Source organism: Nannobrachium achirus (assembly GCF_963921795.1).
Source record: "Nannobrachium achirus genome assembly, chromosome: 8".
NCBI classification, from domain to species: Eukaryota; Metazoa; Chordata; class Actinopteri; order Myctophiformes; family Myctophidae; genus Nannobrachium; species Nannobrachium achirus.
This window is the reverse complement of record NC_137817.1, coordinates 16,968,100-16,991,864: the sequence shown is the minus strand read 5'-3', so window position 1 is coordinate 16,991,864 and position 23,765 is coordinate 16,968,100. Positions and strand designations below refer to the sequence as shown.

General features: G+C 41.0%; 1 protein-coding gene across 1 annotated transcript in view; it reads right to left on the bottom strand.

Moving 5' to 3' along the window:
- Positions 1-22,857, bottom strand: part of LOC308289965 (beta-galactosidase-1-like protein 2) — a gene marked incomplete at both ends in the record, with an annotated part of 25,996 nt that extends 3,139 nt beyond the window's left edge. Inside the window, 11 exons of the mRNA XM_080731745.1 lie at positions 1,328-1,406; positions 1,823-1,894; positions 2,479-2,625; positions 3,370-3,476; positions 3,888-3,968; positions 4,115-4,252; positions 21,250-21,334; positions 21,465-21,474; positions 22,054-22,149; positions 22,244-22,312; positions 22,703-22,857. Of these exons, the coding sequence (XP_080587871.1) occupies positions 1,328-1,406; positions 1,823-1,894; positions 2,479-2,625; positions 3,370-3,476; positions 3,888-3,968; positions 4,115-4,252; positions 21,250-21,334; positions 21,465-21,474; positions 22,054-22,149; positions 22,244-22,312; positions 22,703-22,857 (1,039 nt within the window). The remainder of the gene's footprint in view (positions 1-1,327; positions 1,407-1,822; positions 1,895-2,478; positions 2,626-3,369; positions 3,477-3,887; positions 3,969-4,114; positions 4,253-21,249; positions 21,335-21,464; positions 21,475-22,053; positions 22,150-22,243; positions 22,313-22,702) is intronic.
- Positions 22,858-23,765: the final 908 nt, after the last annotated feature.

Genomic DNA, 23,765 nt, shown 5'->3' with positions numbered 1-23,765 from the left:
ATATTTTAATCGCGATTAATCGCATGATTTAGCTAGTTAATCGCGCGATTAATCGCAAATAAGTCATCAGCTTTTATCAGTTCACAATATAACTTAGAGGGATATCTTTCAAGTCTTTCGTGGCCCTATTAACTTGGGAGTGGAAAAATGCTGGCTTTATGCGAAATTTTAGTTAACTCTTTGAGTGCCACCCCGTTCACCACTAGAGGGCGCCCAGTGGCCATAGAAAATCCCATAGAGATATGGTGGTATATGCAGAAGCCCTGCAGCCATGACTTGCCTGAACACTTTCCTTTGTGCATGTACAGGAAGAGGATGAAGTTAGCTTGAAGTTAGCTATTGGCTACCAAGCATTTTAGAAGATCTATTTTCTGCAATTTAGCCACGATTAAACCTTGCACACCTCATGCATGGGAAAAAAACAGAGAAGAATGAGCTCTAAAAAATCCAATGCAATCCTGGATTGCATTGGAGTGGATTTGTGCAGTTTGTTCACAGCTTTCAAACAAAAAAATCCGATTGGAAATCCGTTCAGGCATTCTTGAGATAATGGCCATTATGTTTTACATGTTATGTAAACAAAAATGGCTGCCCTGTATGTTAGATGGGGTTGTATGGGGTGGAACATGCAAAATCGCGATTGAAATCATGTTCACCAGATTTGATGGGGTCAAAAAAAAAAAAAAAAAAAATTCAAAAAAAAATTTTTCAATTTTTTTTTTTTTTTTTTAAAGCCGAACTAGTTCGGGATCGGCACTCTGCGATACGCTAATAAAGCCGAACTAGTTCGGGATTGGCACTCAATGAGTTAATTACTTGTGAGTCAATTAGATATATTAATACAATAATTAAATTGTCACTTTATAAATGTGCAGATACCCTGTATATGTATGTTGGATTGTTTACTGTTGAGTGAGAAAACAATATTGCACATTAAGCTAATCATCTGGAGACCTCCCCAAATAATAGTTAATATAATAATGTTGAGAAACAAAGTCCAAAGGCCAAATGGCTATAAAATATAAATATGCGATTAATTGCGATTCAAATAATTAATCGCGATTAACATAACGGTGAGTTAATCGCGATTAATTTAGTTAACTCGAACAGCACTAATATATATATATATATATATATATGCAATATATCTAACACAGACAAATGCATTGCTCCTATACAGTATGAATCTGTGAAGAGAAGTAAAAATTACGAAGCTCTTTGAACAGCACAAGCTTTTCAAACTAAAGAACATTTTAGATTTTCCATACATCATAACAGTTGATGTAACAGTTACGGCACATCGAACTGAAGCTTGAAGCCAGAAAACCTTTGCGCTGATGATCCAGTGCTTTTCCATAATTCACTCTTCCACAGTTCTCCACCAAAATGGTCAATGTTCTCTCTCCCTAAGCATTAAAATACAGAAAACACGAGAATGTTATTGCGAGCGGATCCTGCACTACAACTTTAATGCTGACGATTAAGAAATTGAAAATGGATGACAGAACAGTTCTGCAACCAATCGAAGAGTTATGAACCAAAAATGTTGGCTTAGATACTTATGTTTGAGAGATACCATTTTCGTTGGTTTTCATTGACAGTTTAGATACATGAGAGGAAGATAGGGAAAGGGAAAGTAAACGAAAGAAAGAAAGAAAGAAAGAAAGAAAGAAAGAAAGAAAGAAAGACAGATAGATAGAAAGAAACAAAGAAAGATGTGGTTCAGTAGTTTCATGAAGTAATGGGGCACTATAGGCCTCTAGCATATGTACAGTATGCAGTAGACATAAAGCAATAAGTCAGATAAGAATAAACACAATACCTTTCCATCAGGCAGTGCTATCTCATGAGTCTTGTAATCCAAGCTGCCAACAGATTGTCTGTCCACAAAAACCTAGAGGACAACATCAGTTGTGTGGATTATTCCTCACCACTGTCACTGTCTGTATGATCTTTGCCATAATTGTTGGATGGATATAGGCTGTACAGTAAGAGGACATATTTTTCATATCCTTAAATAATACCGGTATAAACTATGTCGAACATAGTGAAATAAAGTGAAAAATATGGGGCAGAGGTTCTGAATTGGCATCCAGGGAGTGTGTGTGCACAGTTTTGGCAGCGACCAGGCCAACGGTGCCAGAGATTAGCAGGTAACAGACGAACGGACAGGGTGCAAAACACAGACTCGGCCATGCCTTTCGGCCTGGCAGAGACAATAAGATAATATCAATGGAGGATATTATTGTGTGTGATCACGTGCCATGTGGTGGTCGTTATCTGTATAGCTGCATAGTTTAACTGCTTTGGGAAATCTCTGACTCCTTCCACCGCCATGACCTGCCTCACGGCTGCGCAGGAAGACCTCTCTCTGTCTCTGTCAATGACAAAGTCTGGAGTTGCACCGTGTGGGTGTGTGCGTGCGCGTGAGAGAGAAATAATCTTTCTATCTCTGTCTGTATGTCATGTTGTCATTACCAAAGCTCTGTCTCTGATGTTGTTCCTGGAGTTGAGGATTCCTCCACTGGTGATGGTGGTCTCATACAGGGTGTAGCCATATGACTGACCGTTGTTATTGTTGACAGGAAGATTCTCCATGTTCACTGGCCTCTCTGACCAATATGGCTGGATAAAAAAATCATTTGCATGTGTAGAGTATAACGGAGTAGCTACACAATATAATACATCAACCAAATCACAAATCCTTTTCAAAACAAGCAGGTATGCTGACTTTAATTTTAATACGGTCAATCTAGAACTGCCATATTTCAAACATCTACCCTGATTATGTACAGTATGAGGTTTTGATATATCTGTTCTGGGCCTGTGACTTTCACCCTTGACTTATAGTGTTTGAATGAATTCACGCATATCAATCCGTTGTCCTCATTGTACAGTTGTACTCTATGTCTAGAATATAAATATGAATGTGTGTAAAACATACTGTGAAATGTGGTTTAGTCATGGGATATACTATCCTGATTTCTGTCTCAGCTGAAGCTTGAGAAGCAGTCCGCTCAGAGAGTGGGCTTGTCTATGGGCTGGAGCCAGGCTAGGGATATACCATATCCCCTGACTACATATGAGCTTATATTAAACAGTTGCAGAATAATCTGGCATCACCAGGCTTTCCGCAGCACCTGTGGAAAGCCTTTCCAATCCATTCAACTTTTAACCAAGTGCCATCTTGTCTGGAGCCCACCTATTCAAAAACTGCATCTGGACGTTTCCACACTATACTGTATGCACGCACACAGACCATTTTCGTATTCCCTGATTGTCCCTAGAGTTGATCCCAGTCAAGATGCAGACATCAACAAGGCAATCTGTCTGTGACTGACTATGCATGACTGTCTGTCTGTAACTGACCTTGTCAGTGAAGCGCAGGCTGTCCCACAGTGACAGGTGTTGCAGAATGACAACAGGCTGGTAGACTCTCCTTTCCAGGACAGAAGGAAGCTCAGGAAGAGGCCCAGCTGAAACACAAGCATGGACAAGGAGCTTAGTGAGTAGGATTCATTGATTGAGAGTATGTTTTTTTTATTTTTTATCTCTGCACTATATTTTATTTTATTTTTACCAAAGCTCATTGCACTATATTCGATTGTATGGCAGGTGCTATAGTATATCTCTTACACGTTTTGTTTTTCCTGAGTAAAATTCAGTATTAATGCAGTAAAGAGTCCTGCACGCTTCAGCCAGCACAAGGTAGAAGGGCAGTATTAATTCAGTACTGCTTTCGTTTCAATATTCAGTAGTACTATAACTATAACTAAGTAAAACCTCATGCATTTTCTAATTGTCCATGGCCCTCTCCCACAATCATAATTATTTTCTTTCACTCTAACTATTATTATTGTAGATGAAGGCTTGACGAGGCTCCTTACCATGATATTGGCTGAATAAATTCCTCAATAGATGATATTTTGTAGTGTAGTCACCAGCCTCTGATAATGGAGCGTCATAATCTGAAACACACACAAAAACATGTTACAACTTCAACTTGTGTTAATTAAGATATTTAAATCATGATGAACGTGTGAATAATCATACACATTTACACAAACAACACAATAACATAATACAACTATTGGATTGGATATCTAGTACCTACCATAACTGCTGACCTGTGGTTTGTAGGTGCCAACATCCATTGCACCATTCATAAAACCAAAGCTTGTTCCACCATGGAACATGTAGAGATTGATGGAGACACCTCTCTCTAGGATCTCAGTAACAACAGCTAACATGTCTGACAGACAGAGGCAGATACATAATCCTTGATTTAGTAAACAATATAATTCACAAGAGGGAATGCTATACCTTGAGATATTGGCAGTGGTGTGCTGTGGACTGTGGTTGTTGTGGGCATAAGGCAGAGGTCAAGAGTACTTACTGTAGGGAGTTCCGACAAGATGGCGACCGAGTAGGACGCGTTTGTTGAGCTCTGTAGAGGTGCAAAGTTTTCACATTTTTTAAGCCCATTTTTTACTGCCTTTATAGTTCTTTTGAGACTTTAAACGCCAAAACACTGGTGAGTGTCTGTTTTTGCAGTTGTTTCGTGTTTCATGCCGAATACGATTAACACGAGGTCGAGGAGTACCAGGTCTCCGACCGCAAACGCTGACAACATGGCTGGCGCAATGCAGGGCGACGCTGACGCTCCGGTTACAAAGAGCATGCTGCGCGAGGTCCTCAAGGAATCACTGAAAGAGTTTATGGATGGTTTTATTCAACCCATGATGCTTGGCTTGGAGAAGAAATTACTGAAGAAGATTGATGACTTCGGAAAGGAGCTGCGTCCTGCAGTCGCCACGCTGAACACGACCGTGGCTGAACATGGGGAGGCCATTGAGAACTTTGGTTCCTCCATGGACAGTTTGCAGATGTGTATCACTGAATTGGAGAGAAGATGTGCTAATCTGGAGGAGAAGCTCGTCATAGCAGAAGACCGGAGTCGTAGGAACAACATAAGAGTGATTGGGATCTCTCCTGGGCTAGAAAAGGCTGACCCAGTGGCCTTTATCCAGTCTTTTTTGCAGAAAACATTCCCCGACGAGTTTCCCGACTCCCCCCCGGAGGTGGATCGTGCTCATCGGACCGGCAATCCACGTTCTGATAAGCCAAGGGCTTTCCTGGCAAGGATCCATTTTTTCCGGGTAAAGGAACGCATACTCCAGCTCTCCAGGAAAGCAGGCCAACTGACATACAATGGCAAAAAGGTGTATATTTTCCCCGACTGGTCTGCTGAAACATCAAAGAGAAGGGCAGCTTTCGGGCCAGTAAAGGAATTCCTACGTTCCATCACCGCGGAAGGAGTTAAATACGGAATAAGGCACCCGAGCAAATTCTGGATAACCGTGGATGAGGCGACTTCTACTTTCAACTCACCCAAGGAAGCGCTGGCCTTTTGCAAGGATAAGTTCAAGACTCCAGGTGCTGCGGACGAGACTCTAGCTACGCAGGATGATGAGACGACAGTTACAGAGAACTAACTTTTACCAGGGACACTTTTGCTTTTGTGATCGCGTGCTTTCAAACACATTCTGCCGATGTGATATCCTTTTGCCTTTAATGGACTGTTGGTAAGCTGGCTGGGACTTTGGAGATGACTTTTACGCAGCGTCTTTCTTTCCTCACTCTCTCCTCCTCCTCCTCCCCAAAGGGTGAGTTGTTAATGTAAGCCTACTTATTGTTTTGGACTCATCATCTGACTTGACGTTGTGTTTTCAAGTGTTTCGTTTCATAATGCCTATTTTATTTGTATTGAAGAATAAGATATATTTTATTTTTTAATAAGATCTGTAAGCAGATGGGTGTTACTCGTTTTAATTTAGGTTACCGCAAGGAGAGAGGATTTAGGGCTGATAAAGCTATAAGCATAATTCACTGTCTTTTTTGTTTGAATATAATGGACATTGTTCTTGTTATTATTGTATTCTTTTTCTTTGCTCTTATTGAGCGTTGTGCTGCTTACTATATAGGTCTAGAGGGTTTTATCTCTCTCTGTTAAGCTTTGTCTAACGTGTTCCGTGTCCCGGTTCTGAGCCTGCTCTCTCTCTCGTCTTCCCTCTGTGTCTCTCTATCTATCTCGGCTTTCCCTCTCTCTCTCTCTCTCTCTCTCTCTCTCTTTCTCTCTCTCTCTCTCTCTCTCTCTCTCTCTCTCTCTCTATGGCTCTCTCTCTCGCTGTGTGTGTGTGTCTCTCTCTCTCTCTCTCTCTCTCTCTCTCTCTCTCTTTCTGTTAGGTAATGGCGGCTATGTTGGTTGTTAGTTTATGGTTCGTTTATGCCTCCTAAAACGCTACTTTCTCGGGTAGGAGGGCGAGACTGGGCTTTGGCCTTTGTATTGAGTAATGTAGCCTACTGTTTAAGGCGAAACAGATATAAATAATATGGTCTAAATTGTGAAGGCTCCGCGGTTCCAGAGACCACTCGCTCTCCCGCCCTTTCTCTATGTCTCTCTACCTATCTCTGCTTCTCCTCTCTCTCTCTCTCCCTGGCTCATTGACTCGTTCTTTTCTTTCCTTTTTTTTTTCCTAATCTTAATAGCTGGCGGATGTACGATCTCGTGGCGCGTTGGCTCTACGTGCTCGTGGATCCGCTGTCTGGGGGGGGGGGTAGTTATTTACCTACTTTACTTGTTGTCTTCTAAGATGTTAATTTCTTGATGGGGGAGAGGGGAGCTCTGAATTGGGGATATTTATTTTGTAGTCGTGATTGGGTATGTTCACTGTTTGAAGTATGGTAGTTTACTGTTTAAGACGGAAACAGACTTAACTAATATGATTGACATTTATCTAAGTTTGCACTGGCCTTTTGGGCATGTACAGGGAGCTGTATATGGCGCAGTATGCATCATGTGTGCTGTGTTGTATATGGTTTCCTGATCATACATAACTGTGTTTTATGTAAATACTTATGTATACAGACTTTTCTTTTCTTTCTTTTTTTCCCCCTTCTAATTAGTAATTGTGGTTTGTATGCATGGATGCATGGGGGGGGGCTGTATGTGGCGCAGTATGCATTAACACTGTGTGTGCTTTGCTGCATATGGCCCCCCGTATGTGCTTTTAATTTCTATTTCTAACTACATATGTAAGTGCATATATGTTTTATATCATATACACTGATTTCCTTTTTTATTTATTTTTATTATTAGTGGCCAAGGCCACGAAGTGGCAAATGGCCACTCATTGTTATTGGACTTCATCACTATTATTATTATTATTATTATTATTCCGCCACTTTTTCTCTAGCGGCTAGACCGTGCAGTCGCTTTTTACGAAACTCGGCAGTATGGCAGAGGACTATGCCAAACGGCTAAAACGCGAAGCTCGCAACAATCTGCCAAAGGGTGGCGCTGTAGGAAGCCTTTGAAAAATGCCAACTTTGAACTGGTGTAGCTCATGCCCTGTTTCAGGTACAGCAATGAAACCTGTATACAATTATGCGTCTCCTCATGCCGAACAACTTTTACGCTCTGACTTTTGACCTCTGACCTTTACCTCTCCCACAATTTTGAATTATATGAAAAACAGTCAAAATCTATCTCCTCCTGGGATTTTCGCGTAACGTGCGCGAAACTTTTTTTACATGAACTTTGGACCAATGTGGTCATCGCACAGCGGCCGGATTTCTTTTAAAGCGAAACATTATTTTTTAATAATTCACTGTATAATGCAGTTTCATGCAAATTATTCTTCTGCCTCTAAATCATACTTGCAAAGTGACACGTTCATGGCATTTGGCAAATATGTAGAGGGTTAGTACAAATATCACTGAAAGCAATCTTACTCCAATTGGCCAAAGGGGGGCGCTATACGAAGCGTTTGAAAACTCAAACTTTAAAGGGGCATAAGTCATGCCTCGTTTCGTTTGAAGACATGCAACTTGCTTACACGCGTGCCTTGACTCAAGCGGAAGACATCTGTGTCTTTGTTAAGTAAGCTCCACCCTTAGATTTTCCGCCATTTTGAGCAGTTTGTAAAACACTTAAACCCGCTTTTATTCCGGAACTTTCGCGTCACGTGCACGGAACTTTTTTTACATGAACTTTGGACCAATATCTAAAGATCTGTCAGATCGGATTTTTTTTAAATTGAAACATGCTTTTTTAATAATTCAATCAACATTGCAAGTTTTATGCAAATTATTCTTCTGCCTCTAAAACATAGATGCAAAGTCACATTTTCATGATGAAATACTGTAGAGGGTAAGTCCAAATATCACTGAAACCAAAAAGAATCATATTTGAACTGGGGACCCCCCACCCTGACGTGAGTAGGGGTTTCCCATGATCTGGGCCTTAGGCTAGATGCAGAATAGAGCTGGGACGTTCGCGAACGAATCGAATCTTTTGAACGGCTCTTTGAAGTGAACGATGGGATCCGGTTTGCGCAGTAGAGAGCCGTTCATTTGGGGGGAGACCCCCTCCCCCCAATTCAACATCTCCTTGCTACTCCACTGAGTACTGACTGAGTACAGTGAGTGAGTGAGAGAGAGAGAACAAGTGGAGGAGCGAGTTCATTGTTGCCTGCTTGTTTTTTTTAGGTGTTTTATGAATAACAAAAGTCAAGGTAGCTTAATTTACACACACATTTTATGAAAAGGGTAAATACTAAATTGTGATCTCAACTGTCAGCAGAGGAATGTGGTGCCACCTTGTGGATTCATGTTTAAACAAATTCTTCTTAAAAATATATAAATATACAAGGAGCCAAACGAGCCAGTCTTTTGAACGGCTCTTTTTAGTGAGCCAGATCGATGGTACTGTCTCACTTCAAAGAGCCATAAATCCCACCTCTAATGCAGAATAGACCCAAACACAGCTGCCCAGCAATTTGCAATCAAACCACACCCAGTATAAAGCCAGACTTTCTGCAGTAACTTGCTCAGTGTGGTCCACAACACTGGAGGTGTTACAGGCAGCAGGTATGTACTCTTTATTTATTTCAACAACTATTCCAATTTCTGACAGTTTAATTCATTAATTATTTATACTTACCCATGCAATAATTTGACTTTTAGATACCATACCTACCTGATCCACTCGCTACACTGGCTGTGTGAATGAGGAACATTGTGACTTGGTGAGTGACCATGTGCTCTGTAATGTTATGTTGTTTTTGGTTTTGGGATCTAAATGTTAAACAATTTCTTTTGGAATGTAATGCTTGTATGTTAGCTGCAATGTTGATTATTGAATTGATGTATTTTGAGTTTAATGCCAATGCCTAGTTGGGCAGATTAATGGAATTATTTTGTTTCAAGCCTGTAGTGCAGCAGATTATTTGAATTTGTTGTTTTTCTATTCATTTGGCCTTTTTCTTTGATCCAGGCCAGGTTTATTCCCTAGAACTGAATCTGAAAGATGGCGAGCCTGCAGAAAGACTGACACAATCCTGTCTGACCTATGGGTAGGAAAAAGCAGCCGCAGTGACACTCATTCCTATTTTGATTTTGAAGTAATGACTGAGTTTCTTTATAAAGTAATGATGTTTGAGTGCATTCATTTATTCATTGTTTCAAACCATGCAGGGGAAGCTCAGCCTCACACCTGAAGCCCATCTGACAATCAGCTGACAATCAGTACCAGCTCCCAGATTGCTTCATTGGAGCCAAAGAAAGGCAGTGTAAGTGGGTTCATTATTCTGAACTGTGTGGAACGGGCAGATTGAACACCTCTTCTCTACCTTGTGGCTCAACTGTAATTATTCTGAAGTTCACCTCATTTCTCTCTCCCTCCCCCACCTAGGCTGGCTGGGTTCCAACACCCCCCAATTGGAATCCATAGTCTGCTCTGCCCACAGGACAGCAGCCCCATGTGAGCCCCTAAAGTTCCAAGTTTTGACCCCCAGCCGCCTTCCCCTCAACGTTTTTCAATAAAAACAATTTAACTTTAGTTAAGTCTGACTCTGCTAGCCACTTACAGAAAATAATGCTGCTATAATATTTTGCAATTGCAAATCCTTTGTGTAAATAAACTGAAATTCATACTATTGCATGACTATTTCTTTATCATGTTTCACAAGCATCTGGGTCTACAATGCCAGTGGTGTAAAAGTAACTGATTACATTTACTCAAATACTATCCTTAGTATAATTTTGAGGTATTTTATACTTCACTTGTATAGTCTTACTTCTAGGCTACTCCAGTAAATGCTCATGCATTGCATTGTGAGCTTGTAGATCTGCTATTTTCAAAAAATGTCAAGTTGATGCCAATACCTTTGTACTTTTATTCAGTATTTACACTGAACAGAGGCCACCCTTCTCACATTGGCCTGTTATAGCGCCACCAGCGGGTAAATTTTTGCAAAACACATTTTTGGAACAAAATGCTTCAAATCCTGCATGCAGCGTCCGATTGCCGTGAAAGGCCCAAGAACACGTGGCACCCTTTTCACTTTGGCCTATTATAGAGTCACCACTAGGCCAAAAAAAAAACCTGCCAGAGTCCTGTTCGGTCCTGTTTTTCTTTGATATTCTTCTTTGCTTTCCCTTGATGCCTTATTGCTTTCCTGCTTTTTATGCCTTGGACACTTTATCGCTGCTTGCAGCTATATTTAATATTATATTAGTGCCTTGTCGTGGTGACAGCCTTATTTCCACATATCTGTCACAAGTGTTTGGTTATTTGCATTAACGTGGCTTATAGGGCTTTATCACATTCTAAGTGGGCCTAATGCTGGACTGATTATTATTATTAGTGGCCAAGGCCACGAAGTGGCAATGCCTTGGCCACTCATTGTTATTGGACTTCATCACTATTATTATTATTATTCCGCCACTTTTGCTCTAGCGGCTAGACCGTGCAGTCGCTTTTTACGAAACTCGGCAGTATGGCAGAGGACTATGCCAAACGGCTAAAACGCGAAGCTCGCAACAATCGGCCAAAGGGTGGCGCTGTAGGAAGCCTTTGAACAATGCCAACTTTGAACTGGTGTAGCTCATGCCCTGTTTCAGGTACAGCAATGAAACCTGTATACACTTATGCGTCTCCTCATGCCGAACAACTTTTACGCTCTGACTTTTGACCTCTGACCTTTACTTCTCCCACAATTTTGAATTATATGAAAAACAGTCAAAATCTATCTCCTCCTGGGATTTTCGCGTAACATGCGCAAAACTTTTTTTTACATGAACTTTGGACCAATGCGGTCATCGCACAGCGGCCGGATTTCTTTTAAAGCGAAACATTATTTTTTAATAATTCACTGTATAATGCAGTTTCATGCAAATTATTCTTCTGCCTCTAAATCATACATGCAAAGTGACACGTTCATGGCATTTGGCAAATATGTAGAGGGTTAGTCCAAATATCACTGAAAGCAATCTTACTCCAATTGGCCAAAGGGGGGCGCTATACGAAGTGTTTGAAAACTCAAACTTTAAAGGGGCATAAGTCATGCCTCGTTTCGTTTGAAGACATGCAACTTGCTTACACGCGTGCCTTGACTCAAGCGGAAGACATCTGTGTCTTTGTTAAGTAAGCTCCGCCCTTAGATTTTCCGCCATTTTGAGCAGTTCGTAAAACGCTTAAACCCGTTTTATTCCAGATTTTTCGCGTCACGTGCACAGAACTTTTTTTACATGAACTTTGGACCAATATCTAAAGATCTGTCAGATCGGATTTTTTAAACATTGAAACATGCTTTTTTAATAATTCAATCAACATTGCAAGTTTTATGCAAATTATTCTTCTGCATACATGCAAAGTAACATTTTCATGATGAACTACTGTAGAGGGTAAGTCCAAATATCACTGAAACCAAAAAGAATCATATTTGAACTGGGGACCCCCCACCCTGACGTGAGTAGGGGTTTCCCATGATCTGGGCCTTAGGCTAGATGCAGAATAGAGCTGGGACGTTCGCGAACGAATCAAATCTTTTGAACGGCTCTTTGAAGTGAACGTTGGGATCCGGTTCGCGCAGTAGAGAGCCGTTCATTTGGGGGGGAGACCCCCTCCCCCCAATTCAACATCTCCTTGCTACTCCACTGAGTAGTGACTGAGTACAGTGAGTGAGTGAGAGAGAGAGAACAAGTGGAGGAGCGAGTTCATTGTTGCCTGCTTGTTTTTTTTGGTGTTTTATGAATAACAAAAGTCAAGGTAGCTTAATTTACACACACATTTTATGAAAAGGGTAAATACTAAATTGTGATCTCAACTGTCAGCAGAGGAATGCGGTGCCACCTTGTGGATTCATGTTTAAACAAATTCTTCTTAAAAATATATAAATATACAAGGAGCCAAATGAGCCAGTCTTTTGAACGGCTCTTTTTAGTGAGCCAGATCGATGGTACTGTCTCACTTCAAAGAGCCATAAATCCCACCTCTAATGCAGAATGGTTAGGCACATGTGTGTGTGTGTGTGTGTGTGTGTGTGTGTGTGTGTGTGTGTGTGTGTGTGTGCGCGTGCGTGCGTGCGTGCTCAATGTGTTTAGAAGCATGGTTGATGCTGCTGGCAAATTATTCTTCTGCCTCTAAAACATACATTCAAAGTCACATTTTAATCACACTTTGCAATAATGTAGGTTAGTGCACTGTGCACTTGTGCACTTGTAACCCACGGTTCAGCGGGAATTACAGTCATTTTATTTTATTTTTCAAATGGAATATATTCTTATTTTTCACATGCAATGTTTTGAACACGGTCCCTGAGTCACAGCTGCGGAGCATTGGTAATCACCACACCCTGTATAAAGCCAGTCTTTCTTCAGTGTGTTCAGTAACCTCATTGGAGCTGCTGCAGGTTTGTACACATTTCATTTCAAGACTATTCCAATTTCTAACAGCATTACTACATTTATATTTAACCCACACTATATTGCTTTTAGATCCACCTGACCAACTCTGATATTGACACTGAGGCTGCGTGACTAAGATAATTGGTAAGTGAACATGTGGCTCGGAAATGTTTGTTTCTGGTTTTGGGATTGGAAGGTAAAAAGATTCATTTCGGGAATGTAATTATTGCTTGTAGATAAGCAGATTTGTCGACTTTATTTTGTTTTAAGCTTGTAGATCGGCTGATTTTTTTTGTTTTAGTTTTTTTGCCTGTGAACTGAATGTAATTGTTTGGTTTTCAGAAAAACTACATTTCCCAGAATGCAGCAGCTAAGATGGTTGCTTGTTGGGCGTCGGCCGATTGAATCCATCTGAACAGTTTGAGCAAAACACTGCTGAGTTGAGGAGGCTGTGTGTGCTGCTCTGTTAACCGGTAAGACTGTTTGCTTGTATTTTGTATGGTCTCTTTTACCGTTTTACTGTGTTATTTTGGTTCTATGGTTTACAGTGAGAATGTGTTTTATATTGTCAGGAGTGTTTAGTTGTGGATTATTGCCTGTGTCCACTATTGTTTGGGGTGTGGCCTCATCTCTTTCTTTAATGTAAGCATTTAACTAAAGAGAAGTGAGTATTATTGCGACTGTTAGGTCGCAGTTACTATCGAAACCTCCACCGGCTGTCACTCTGTCCGTGTGACATCATACTTTTGCCCTATAAATATCTCTGTTACCATTGCCCCTATCCATGCCAAACTTTGCACACACTCCTTGGCTGCCTGATTTCTCATATGGCCCTCCAGCGCCACCATGAGGCCGATTCTTGCAAAACATTTTTCAACACTGCTCCTACAGATTTTGGCCTAAAATCACGCAAATTGGATGGCAAATCACAACCTCCAAATCAGCAGATCTGTTGACTTTATTTTGTTTTAACCTTGTAGATCGGCTGATTAGTTGATTTTTTTTTCTTTTTTTTAATCCAGGCCCTGTTTTTTGCATGTGAACTGAATCTAACTGATGGCTTTGTTTGGTTTTCAGAAAAACTACATTTCCCAGAATGCAGCAGCTAAGATGGCTGCTTGTTGCAATCAGTTTGATTTGTCAGCACCTGGCCACAACACAGCTTCTCCGAGTCAGGCAATCCAAATGTTTTTGCTCTTAACCACGAGCTCTGCTTCACTGTGTAGCTGGCTCTCGAAGGGACTCTTCCATCGAGCAGTAAGCAAAACTCCACTATGTTCTCCTGTCGCACATTTGCTCTGTATTTTGCCACATTGCTAATGGTGGTTCTATCTGTTCCCATTGTAGGCACATTAGGAGCTGCATCTGAATCTTGGAAGAGAAATGGCATGTGTTAATGGAAGCAACAGCATACTGTGAAACATGTGTTTCGAATGTAACCCCTGTTTGTTAAGTTCTGGAAAGAAGCATATTTTGAGTTAAAAGCCCCGGTTTTGGGAAGAACTTTATTTCATGTTTTAGGGGAACGCCCCATTGAATAAAACAACGCTTATTGCGTTTTCACCTTGAGAACTGTTTCCGTGTGCTGGTTTGGGTTCAGACTTCACAATACTTAATGTTTAAAAACTTTATTTGAAGAAGTTTACTACTTGAATTATTTGAAAACATTGTGATTTAAAAGACATGCCTGAAAATGGCTAGGTTGTTAACCCTCTGTTTTGAAGGTTTACAACCTGATGACCAACTCTTCAACAAAGACAACTAATGAAAAAGTTGGAAAATAAAGATATTTAGTTAAAACCTTGAGGAGTTCTTTGGAACTATTTTATGTCTGTTGCATATAGTCTTTTGCATAAATGTTGTGTAGAGGTCAATTTGTGCTTTTACCAATAACTATGCCGATTAGTGTAAAATCGGCAGAGTCTCTGTCATTTATAGCGCCACCAGAAGGCCGAAAACGCATTCTTCGATATTACTCCTTCAGATTTTATCCGATAATCACACAAATGGGCACACAGTATCTCTACAGTGATGTAATCATGACGGATTTGTCCAATATCATATTCTATCTAATTGGCTAACATTGAATTCCAAGGTTTGCAGGATTGCTCCTTTTTGAACAAAATGTCTCAAACGCAGCCTGCTATTTGTGTGAGATTTTGCACGCACATTCCCACTAGGTCAAGGAACAGATGCCACCCTTCTCACATTGGCCTGTTATAGCGCCACCAGCGGGTCAATTTTTGCAAAACCCATTCTTGGAACAAAATGCCTCAAATCCCGCATGCAGCGTCCGATTGCCGTGAAAGGCCCAAGAACACGTGGTACCCTTTTGACTTTGGCCTATTATAGTCACCACTAGGCCAAAAAAAAAACACCTGACCTGCCGGAGACCTGTTCGGAAGAACACTGCTTCTAGTTTTTCTTTGATTTCTTCTTTGCTTTCACTTGATGCTTTTTTGCTTTCCTGCTTTTTCTGCCTTGGCCACTTTATCGCTGCTTGCAGCTATATTTACAGTTGTTATAGTCCCCTCTCTTTTTTTTCCCCTTTTATTCTTTTCTTTTTTCTCTCCCCCTTCTTTACTAGAAATGTTAACATACCATTCTCATTTATTTAAGTGATATGAAGTGGGGAGATTGATCATAATTTGAGCGGATGGAATGTTTGAGAGCTATTCAGCCACAAGAAGGCACTTTTTTGTTGTTGTTTTTACTTTGGTGATCTGTTATATATTTACATAACCACCAGAGGGCAATGTATGGTTACTTTTGGGCAGTTACTTGTTTGCACTCTCTGACAGAGTGAAATGAAGGTTGACTAATAGGTTGATGGGGTGGGGAACTGTTTTTGTGCACTCTGATGCTAATGGGGTTTTCCCCCTCAAGCTTCAATGTTATGTGTTTTTTTATGTTCGTTTGATGTTGCTTTTTCCTTTCTGTTCCTTTTGGGGTTGTTTTGTTTTTCTGTTGGGAAGGTTTGTTGTGAGGGACCAACTAGGAAATTCTAAAATGTTCTACTGTGCTTGCTGTGCGTATGGTTTGAACCACAATTATGACAGAATATAAATTTCTAAGTTTCAATGTAAGGGGAGCGAATATACCGCATAAGCGAACCAGCATTTTGGGGGTTTTGCGATCTAAATCAATTGACTTTGCATTTATACAGGAGTCTCATCTTTTAAAAGAGCATTCCAACCGATTGGCTAATAAACATTATCGTGTTTTAGCCTTTTCAGCTGCTTCTTCCAAAACCAAGGGAGTAGCCATATTGGCTAGACGTAACCTTAGGTTGGATTTTTTGGGTGATTGGTCTGACAGTGACGGGAGGATAGCTGTTGCTAAAATCCGCTTGGAGGGTAAAATGCTAGCACTAGTCTCTGTGTATGCTCCAAATGTTTTAGACAAAGAGTTTTACAAATTACTAACTAAAACCTTATTGGAACTGACGGATTTCAAATTCATTGTTGGTGCTGACTTCAATGCAACATGGCAACATAACCTAGATAGATCCACTGGGGTAGAAAGCAGAGAACAAGCACTAGCGTCTGCAGAACTACGTGCTTGGGCAAACTCAACTGGCTTACTCGACATCTGGCGTTTAATGAACCCAACGGTTAGAGATTTTTCTTTTCTGTCGGGTAGGCATGCTTCATTCTCTAGGATCGATTACGTTTTTGCCCCTGTTAGCTTGTTTCATAAAATTGCCAAGGTAGAGTTGCTCCCAATGTCACTCTCGGATCACAAGGCGGTGCTGTGTGTTGCTTCACTGAAACAGGTTATAGATAGAGCTCCTAGATGGCGGTTTAACACCACACTGCTGCGCGATGCGGCATTTGTAGCTCAGTTTCAAACTGGTTTGCGCGAATTTATAAATATCAATACAGGCTCAGTTGAGGATCCCAGAATTCTTTGGGATGCAATTAAAGGCTTTATCAGGAGTAATACAACCCTCTATGCGTCCACTCAGAGAAAATTAAGGTCAGCCAAACTGGTGGAATTGGAATCTCGGTTTTCTACTTTGGATAATTCTCTCCAAAATAACTTTGATGTTAGTACAGCAACCCAGAGGGAGCTAGTTAAGAAAGAAATTAACTCCATTCTCAAGCGCCGCTCAGAATTTCAAATGAAACGCACAAGGCAAAACTACTATTTTAATAGTGCAAGACCCAGTCACTTACTGGCTTTACGTCTTAGATCCAATGAGCATTTTGCTGATATTGTTAGTGTCAAATCAACAACTGGAGCCATGGTTACAGAACCCAAAGAGGTCAATGCCACGTTTCGTGCTTTTTATGATGAGCTCTACACCTCCGAGGTCATTCACGATGATGCAGTATGCAATGATTTTTTATCCAACATACAGTTACCAACCCTTAGCGAGGCGGATGCGGAAGCCTTAGATAGACCGCTCCATCTGGCGGAATTACAGGAAGCTGTGCTCGCAATGCGTAGGGGCAAGTCGCCTGGTTTGGATGGGATACCCCCTGAACTTTATGCCATCTTTTGGGAAGATCTAGGTCAGCTGATGCTAGACATGTTTCGATATGCAATTGAAAGTGGCTCTTTCTCCAGGGATGTGAATGTAGCTATTATATCATTATTGTTGAAGAAGAACAAGGATCCCACAGATTGCGCAAGCTATAGACCGCTTTCACTTTTGAACTCTGATCTAAAAGTTTTTGCTAAGGTGCTTGCGCGTCGCTTGCAGGGTTTTATGACCACCTTAGTACACTGTGATCAGACAGGTTTCATAGGAACTAGACTAGCCTCTGATAATACTAGACGACTATTGCATATCATCGATAGGGCTAAGGAGCTGAGGACCCCCGCCGCAGTGTTGTCGCTCGATGCGATGAAAGCATTTGATCGTCTGGAATGGTCTTACCTGTGGGCTGTACTAGATAAAATGGGATTTGGTGCTTCATTCATACATTTTGTTAAAGTACTTTATTCTAATCCGTCAGCCATGGTCCTAACCGGTAAGATCTGTTCGCCGCTATTCACGATTGGCAGATCTTCAAGGCAGGGTTGTCCCCTTAGTCCTCTCCTGTTCGCACTTTCACTCGAACCCTTGGCTCAGACAGTGCGTCAGTCTGCAGATATTACTCCTGTTTCGATTAACAACACACAGCATCGCATTTCCCTATATGCTGATGATATTCTACTGTTCCTTGAGAATGCACCACAGTCAATTACTCACGTCCTTCAAATTTTTGATCAGTTCAGTTCCATTTCCGGCTACAAAATTAATTGGACGAAGTCAGCCCTTCTACCTCTAAATGATCAGATGAGATCTGCTATCCTGCCGCCCATAATCCCAGTAGTAAGCCAATTCAAATATCTTGGCATAGATATTTTCCCCTCTCTTCAGGCTATTGTTAAGAACAACTATGGTGACACTCTAAATAAGATTTGTCTTGATTTAGATAGATGGTCATCTTAACCCAACTCTCTCCAAGCTCGAGTTTCAATCATAAAGATGAATGTTCTTCCTAGGGTTAACTTTGTAAGCTCTATGCTCCCTTTGCCACCACCGCCGCAATACTGGAATAAGCTTCACTCTTCGATATCTAAGTTTGTGTGGAAAGGGAAACGCCCTCGTCTTAAACTTTCTCTATTACAACGTGCTAGAGATGATGGCGGCCTTTCATTGCCCAACTTTAAATTTTATTATTGGGCCTTCACGCTCCGCCCCCTTTTAAATTGGTTTAACCCAGCAAATAAGGTTTCTTGGAGAGAGCTTGAGGAGAGTTTAGTGCAGCCTGTTGAATTGAGAGATCTTATCTATTCAAACATAACTACACATCAATGCAAAGTTCGCTTTGGACCTATCATTTCTCATTTAGTGGCAGTATGGAGGGCAGCTGAAAAGATGTGTAAGATTGATTGTAAATGGAACTTATTTTCCCCAGTGTTCAATAATCAAAGACTTTTAATCGAGGATCGCCCCATTCGCTTTCCAAGGTGGAGGGCTAAGGGGATTCGTACATTAGGGGACTTATTTGATAGAAATGGTTTACAACCTTTTCGAGATTTGTGTGACATCTTCAATCTGCCTGGAAATACCCTTTTTTTCTACTTCCAACTGAGAACGTCCATGAGGACCTATGGGGTCCCATGGCAAGCTCCCCTTAGATTGCACCCCTTCCATGAGTTTATCTGTGATGGTAACAGAACAAGAGGTTTGGTTTCCACCCTCTATGGTTTTTTATTAGACTGTAGTTATGGGCCCCTATCTGTTGATACTGTTTGGAGGAATGATGTACCAAATTTGGACCCTGACTTTTGTTGGGACACAGTATGGTCTAACATTAGGCTATCTTCTAGAAATCCAGACCATCAACAAATTCATTTAAATTTTGTTCATCGGACTTATTTAACTCCCCGCAGACTATGTGCTATGAGGATTTTGAATAATCCCAACTGCACTCTCTGCGCCTCAAATAGTATTGGTACCTTCCTTCACATGGTTTGGGAATGCCCAAATGTGTCGTCATTCTGGAATATGGTTGCCTCAAAACTTTCAACTATTTTTAGTATCAATATCATATCTTCTCCTTCTTTATTTTTATTAAATGACGTCTCACAGTTGCAACTAAACAATATACGCAAGCGCATCTTCTTTGCTGGTGTAACGGCGGCGAAGAAGATGGTAGCTACGCGGTGGAAACCTCCTCATACGTTAACGTTTCGCCAGTGGGCCTTAACCTTTCTAGATATAGTATATTTAGAGCAGTCGATAGCAAGGTTACACGGAGCAAAAGAAGAAAACATTAATATGTGGTCGGACATTGCAGATAAGCTTAAGGCTATGATTCAAGAAATCACTATATAGTGGTAACAGCCTAGCACAGGCATGCACTATTGTACATTCCGTGTTGGTCCGGGGAAAGGGGGTGGGTGGGTTTTCTTTTCCTTTTCTTGTTTTACTATTGTTTGTGTTGTTTGTCTGTAAATTGCATTTTTCTTTTGATTATGGAAAATAAAAATATTTGATAACAAAAAAAAAGAGTACTTACTGTAGATCAGCACTCCAATGCCAATTCCAGTAACAGTATAGCATGATGTAGAAGCAGTGGTTCAAAAAACGTTTCAGGTCGAGATCCAAAAGAGAGATTAGACGTTTGCCGGGAGCCAAACCAGTGAAAATAGCAGATCTGCAAGCACACAACGCGTCGCTTTACTTCGCGCCGCGTTGCGAGTTTGTAGATCAGCTATTTTCACTACTTCTTAATTTTTTTATTTATGGAATTTCTTTTGTTTGTTTGTATGTTATTTAAAAAATATATATTTTGAAATAAATATATATTTTTAAATGTAGGAAAAGAAAATCGTTTTTACTTCAGTCGTGACCCATAAAAATTGGTCTGTGGGTCATCAAAGATTTTGTAATTTGTGAAATACATCATACATAGCTGAAGCTATGAAGGAATGTACATGATGATCAAAATAAAAACATAATAAAAAAAAAAAGAGATTGGTCTGTGACCCACAAACGGGTCCCGACCCACTGTTTGGTAACCACTGATGTACTGTAGCGTGTAGATTTGTGATTACATACCACAGGTTCTTCAATAATATGTATGATTGGAAAATAAAAAAACTACAAATAGCAGTGGTAAAAAAAAAAAAAAAAAAAAAAAACATGGGTTGGAAATAAGAAATAAATTAGGTTACTATTCCCTGCCTAAACATCCTCAAAGTGCCTCTTCAGCAAGGCACTTAACCTCCAGCAGCTCCAGTGAATCTACACAGAGTGGCCAACACTTTGTCCGAGGTGCCCAATTGAATGAAACAGGGTCATTTTGAAAAAGACAATGCATGGTCAGCAGACATTTCCCTAGATAATTGCCCAGACATACACACATAGTGTAAAAGAAAAAGTACTCCTGCTGGCCTGGAAGGAAATCCCACCTGGGACAAGTCATCCGTGCATCCCCATTCTGTACATTATGTTGTGACTCCCTCTCTGTTTTCCTGGTAATCTGTCTCAATAAAGTAAAAAAACAGCTAAGGGAATGGGCAGCCTGCTCTGCATGGGTACACACAGGCACGTGCACACATAGACTTAAAAGGGAGCTTGAGCCCCTGCCCTTTTATTTGTCTGTAAAAAGTGCCCTCTCCAGAACATGAATGTAGTTTGTACAATGGTGAAAGAAATGCAAATGCCCTCTTTCCATGCCATACCTGAAGGCAGCATTCAAGAGAATTGCCTTGTCCAAACTCTCCTGAACTTGAAAGCATGGCATCTTATGTTGAAAGAATTGCCCTCTCTGTGTAGAAATCCATGTAGTTACGCCACGGCATTGACTTGATTATGCTTAGTTCAGTGTGGTATCAAGCATCGAAAATAGCCGACCTCCAAGCTCACAACGCCTCGCGCTGCGACGCGTTGTGAGCTTGGAGGTCTGCTATTTTCGATATTTTCACCAAAAGGCCCTTTAGAAATTTCAGCCCCTGCCTCTCTAACATTCTCTGCACGTCCCTGGGTACACATACCCTCTGCATGGAAAACATGGTGGTGTTCTCCCCAAACGTCAAACCAGCCAGACCAATACTCCATCACCATGAGAGGTTTCTGGGGCTACATGAAACATGAGGTGGGGGAAAAAAAAGTGAATATAAATTTAGGCCGAGAGGTCCAGACTCCAGACGATAAAATGAAACATAAATGAAGAGGGTGTCCTTGTGAAGTGCAAAGGAACTTTACAAACAAATGGTGTACTGTACACACATAGTTTTACAAAGTGTGTGGTATACATATTCAGAAACAAGCACACATTTACATTTACTAAAGTACAATTTTGAGGTATTTGTACTACTGAGAATTTCCAATTTCCAATACTTTACTTCCACAACATCTCGGATCCAAATATTGTACTTTTACTCCAATAAATGTATTTGAAAACTTGTTACTAATTACTTTGTAGATTTGGATTATTACAAAACATACACTAATCACGTCAACCCTATATACATTTCGGCCATTTGAAAACAGCCGATCTACAAGCTCACAATGTGTCACGACTTTTGTACTTTGCGTTGCAGTATTGATACTTTTACTTAAGTAACAAATGTGAGTACTTTTTTAATTCTTTGATGTTGTATTTATTCCCAAGGAGTCAAGTAAAGAGTAGATCAATATGTCAATAAATATGTAACTATAGCACCTGTACATAATGTACTGTAGAGCAGTGGTTCTCAAACTTTTTCATGTCACTTAAAAAAAAATATATACAAAAATGAAATTTTGTTGGGGACCCCCTGGACCCTACTTTGAGAACCTATGATGACCTAGAGTACCTGGGCAGACCACCTAAGTCCCACTCAGCACAGATGTACGGTCCAGGACGCAGAATGACCCACAGACCCAAGTCTGCCGCCAGACAGATAAAGGCCCTGAAAGAGAGATAATTCAATAAATAGTACGAATAGAAAACACAGCAAATTCTGTAGTATTCAACAATTCGACAGTGTGAGAATATAGCCTTACTTTAGGTCCAACTGATCCTGAAAATTGAACACCCCTTTCTCAGGCTCATGCAGGTTCCATGGGACATATCTGAAAAGATCAAAAGTGCCTAACAGCATGCACTAAAACACAGATGCTGCACTGAGGCCACACATGAAAAAAAAATAACATAGAATCTGTATTACCACCTGGATTCAAACCCTCATCTCCCACAAGATAAACCAAACATCTATCACTCTTGCCCATCAGCAAAGATGGTTCTCCGGAAGGGCTACTAAGTTTGTTATGGTTTTATAAAGCAATCAATAATCTAATGTTTCAAAAACGCTGGTTTTAAACCAAAAACATCTATACTTTTGCATCAGCGCTCAGAGTGTGCAGCTGCTCTCCCTGTATTCCGATGTGTATTCATGCCCACTAAAAACAACAATGTTAGTCTGTTTATTCTAGGTACAGTCAGAGTTCAGTATGGGTCCCTACGTTGTGAGGGTATTGGGGCCACAGGCCTTCATCTTCAGAAGCCGGTCCTCCCAGTAGGCTCTGGGGACACGGAAGTAGTGGATGGAGCCTCCGAGGATGCGGAAAGGTTCGCCTTCCAGGGTGAACTGGGAGGAGTTGGCCCTCAGACCTTCCATGTGGCTCCTTCTCTTCACTACACAGGGATATCTGGAAGGAAACAAAATGTTTAATAAGAACTAATAGTTTCTTTTATACCCCCCCCCCCCCCAACCCCCACCCTGCTGAACACACACATGTTTCAGCACAATAGTAGATGGAGCATATGGTAGTGATAGATCAGCCCTTAAATTACATACAGTACCCAAAAATAAGTGATGGTACAAAACAAGACATAGCACTAGGGATACCAATACCTAAGCCTCGGAAACCCAAGCTAGGCAAAGGGATTTGAATGGAAGATGGTCCAGGTACAGAGACAACTCAGGTTCAGTTTACTAAGTCTGGAGGTTATAGGCTACTGCTGAGATTCACAACCTATAGCCAAGGATGTACCTATGTTATACTGTCACAGCACAAGGCCACAATGAAGCTGTTGTGTTAGTAGCCTATAGCCTTTCACAAAATTAACAATAAAACTACAATTAAAGACACCTTACCAAATGTTAGCACGGAGGATGTCCCAAACTGTCACAGAAAACCAACAGCATCTACAATACTGTCAATACTGCACCTTGGGTGGAGTTGAACCGGGGAACATTTGACCAGATGACAGTGACTGGGAGGCCTAGAATAGCCTACCGTGGATAAGGGAAACTATTGTTGGTTTGGAACGACAACATAAAGGCACCCTCTGTGACTGTGTGACTGTGTGTGTGTGTGTGTGTGTGTGTGTGTGTGTGTGTGTGTGTGTGTGTGTGTGTGCGTGCGTGTGCGTGCACGCGCGTGTGTGAGAGAGAGAGAGAGAGAGAGAGAGAGAGAGAGAGAGATTGTTTTGGGACTGCATTCTCAAACTATTTCACGTCAAGGACCCCCAAATTCATAGAGAAAGGACCCCCAAGTTGACATGTATTAGCCCACGGACCCC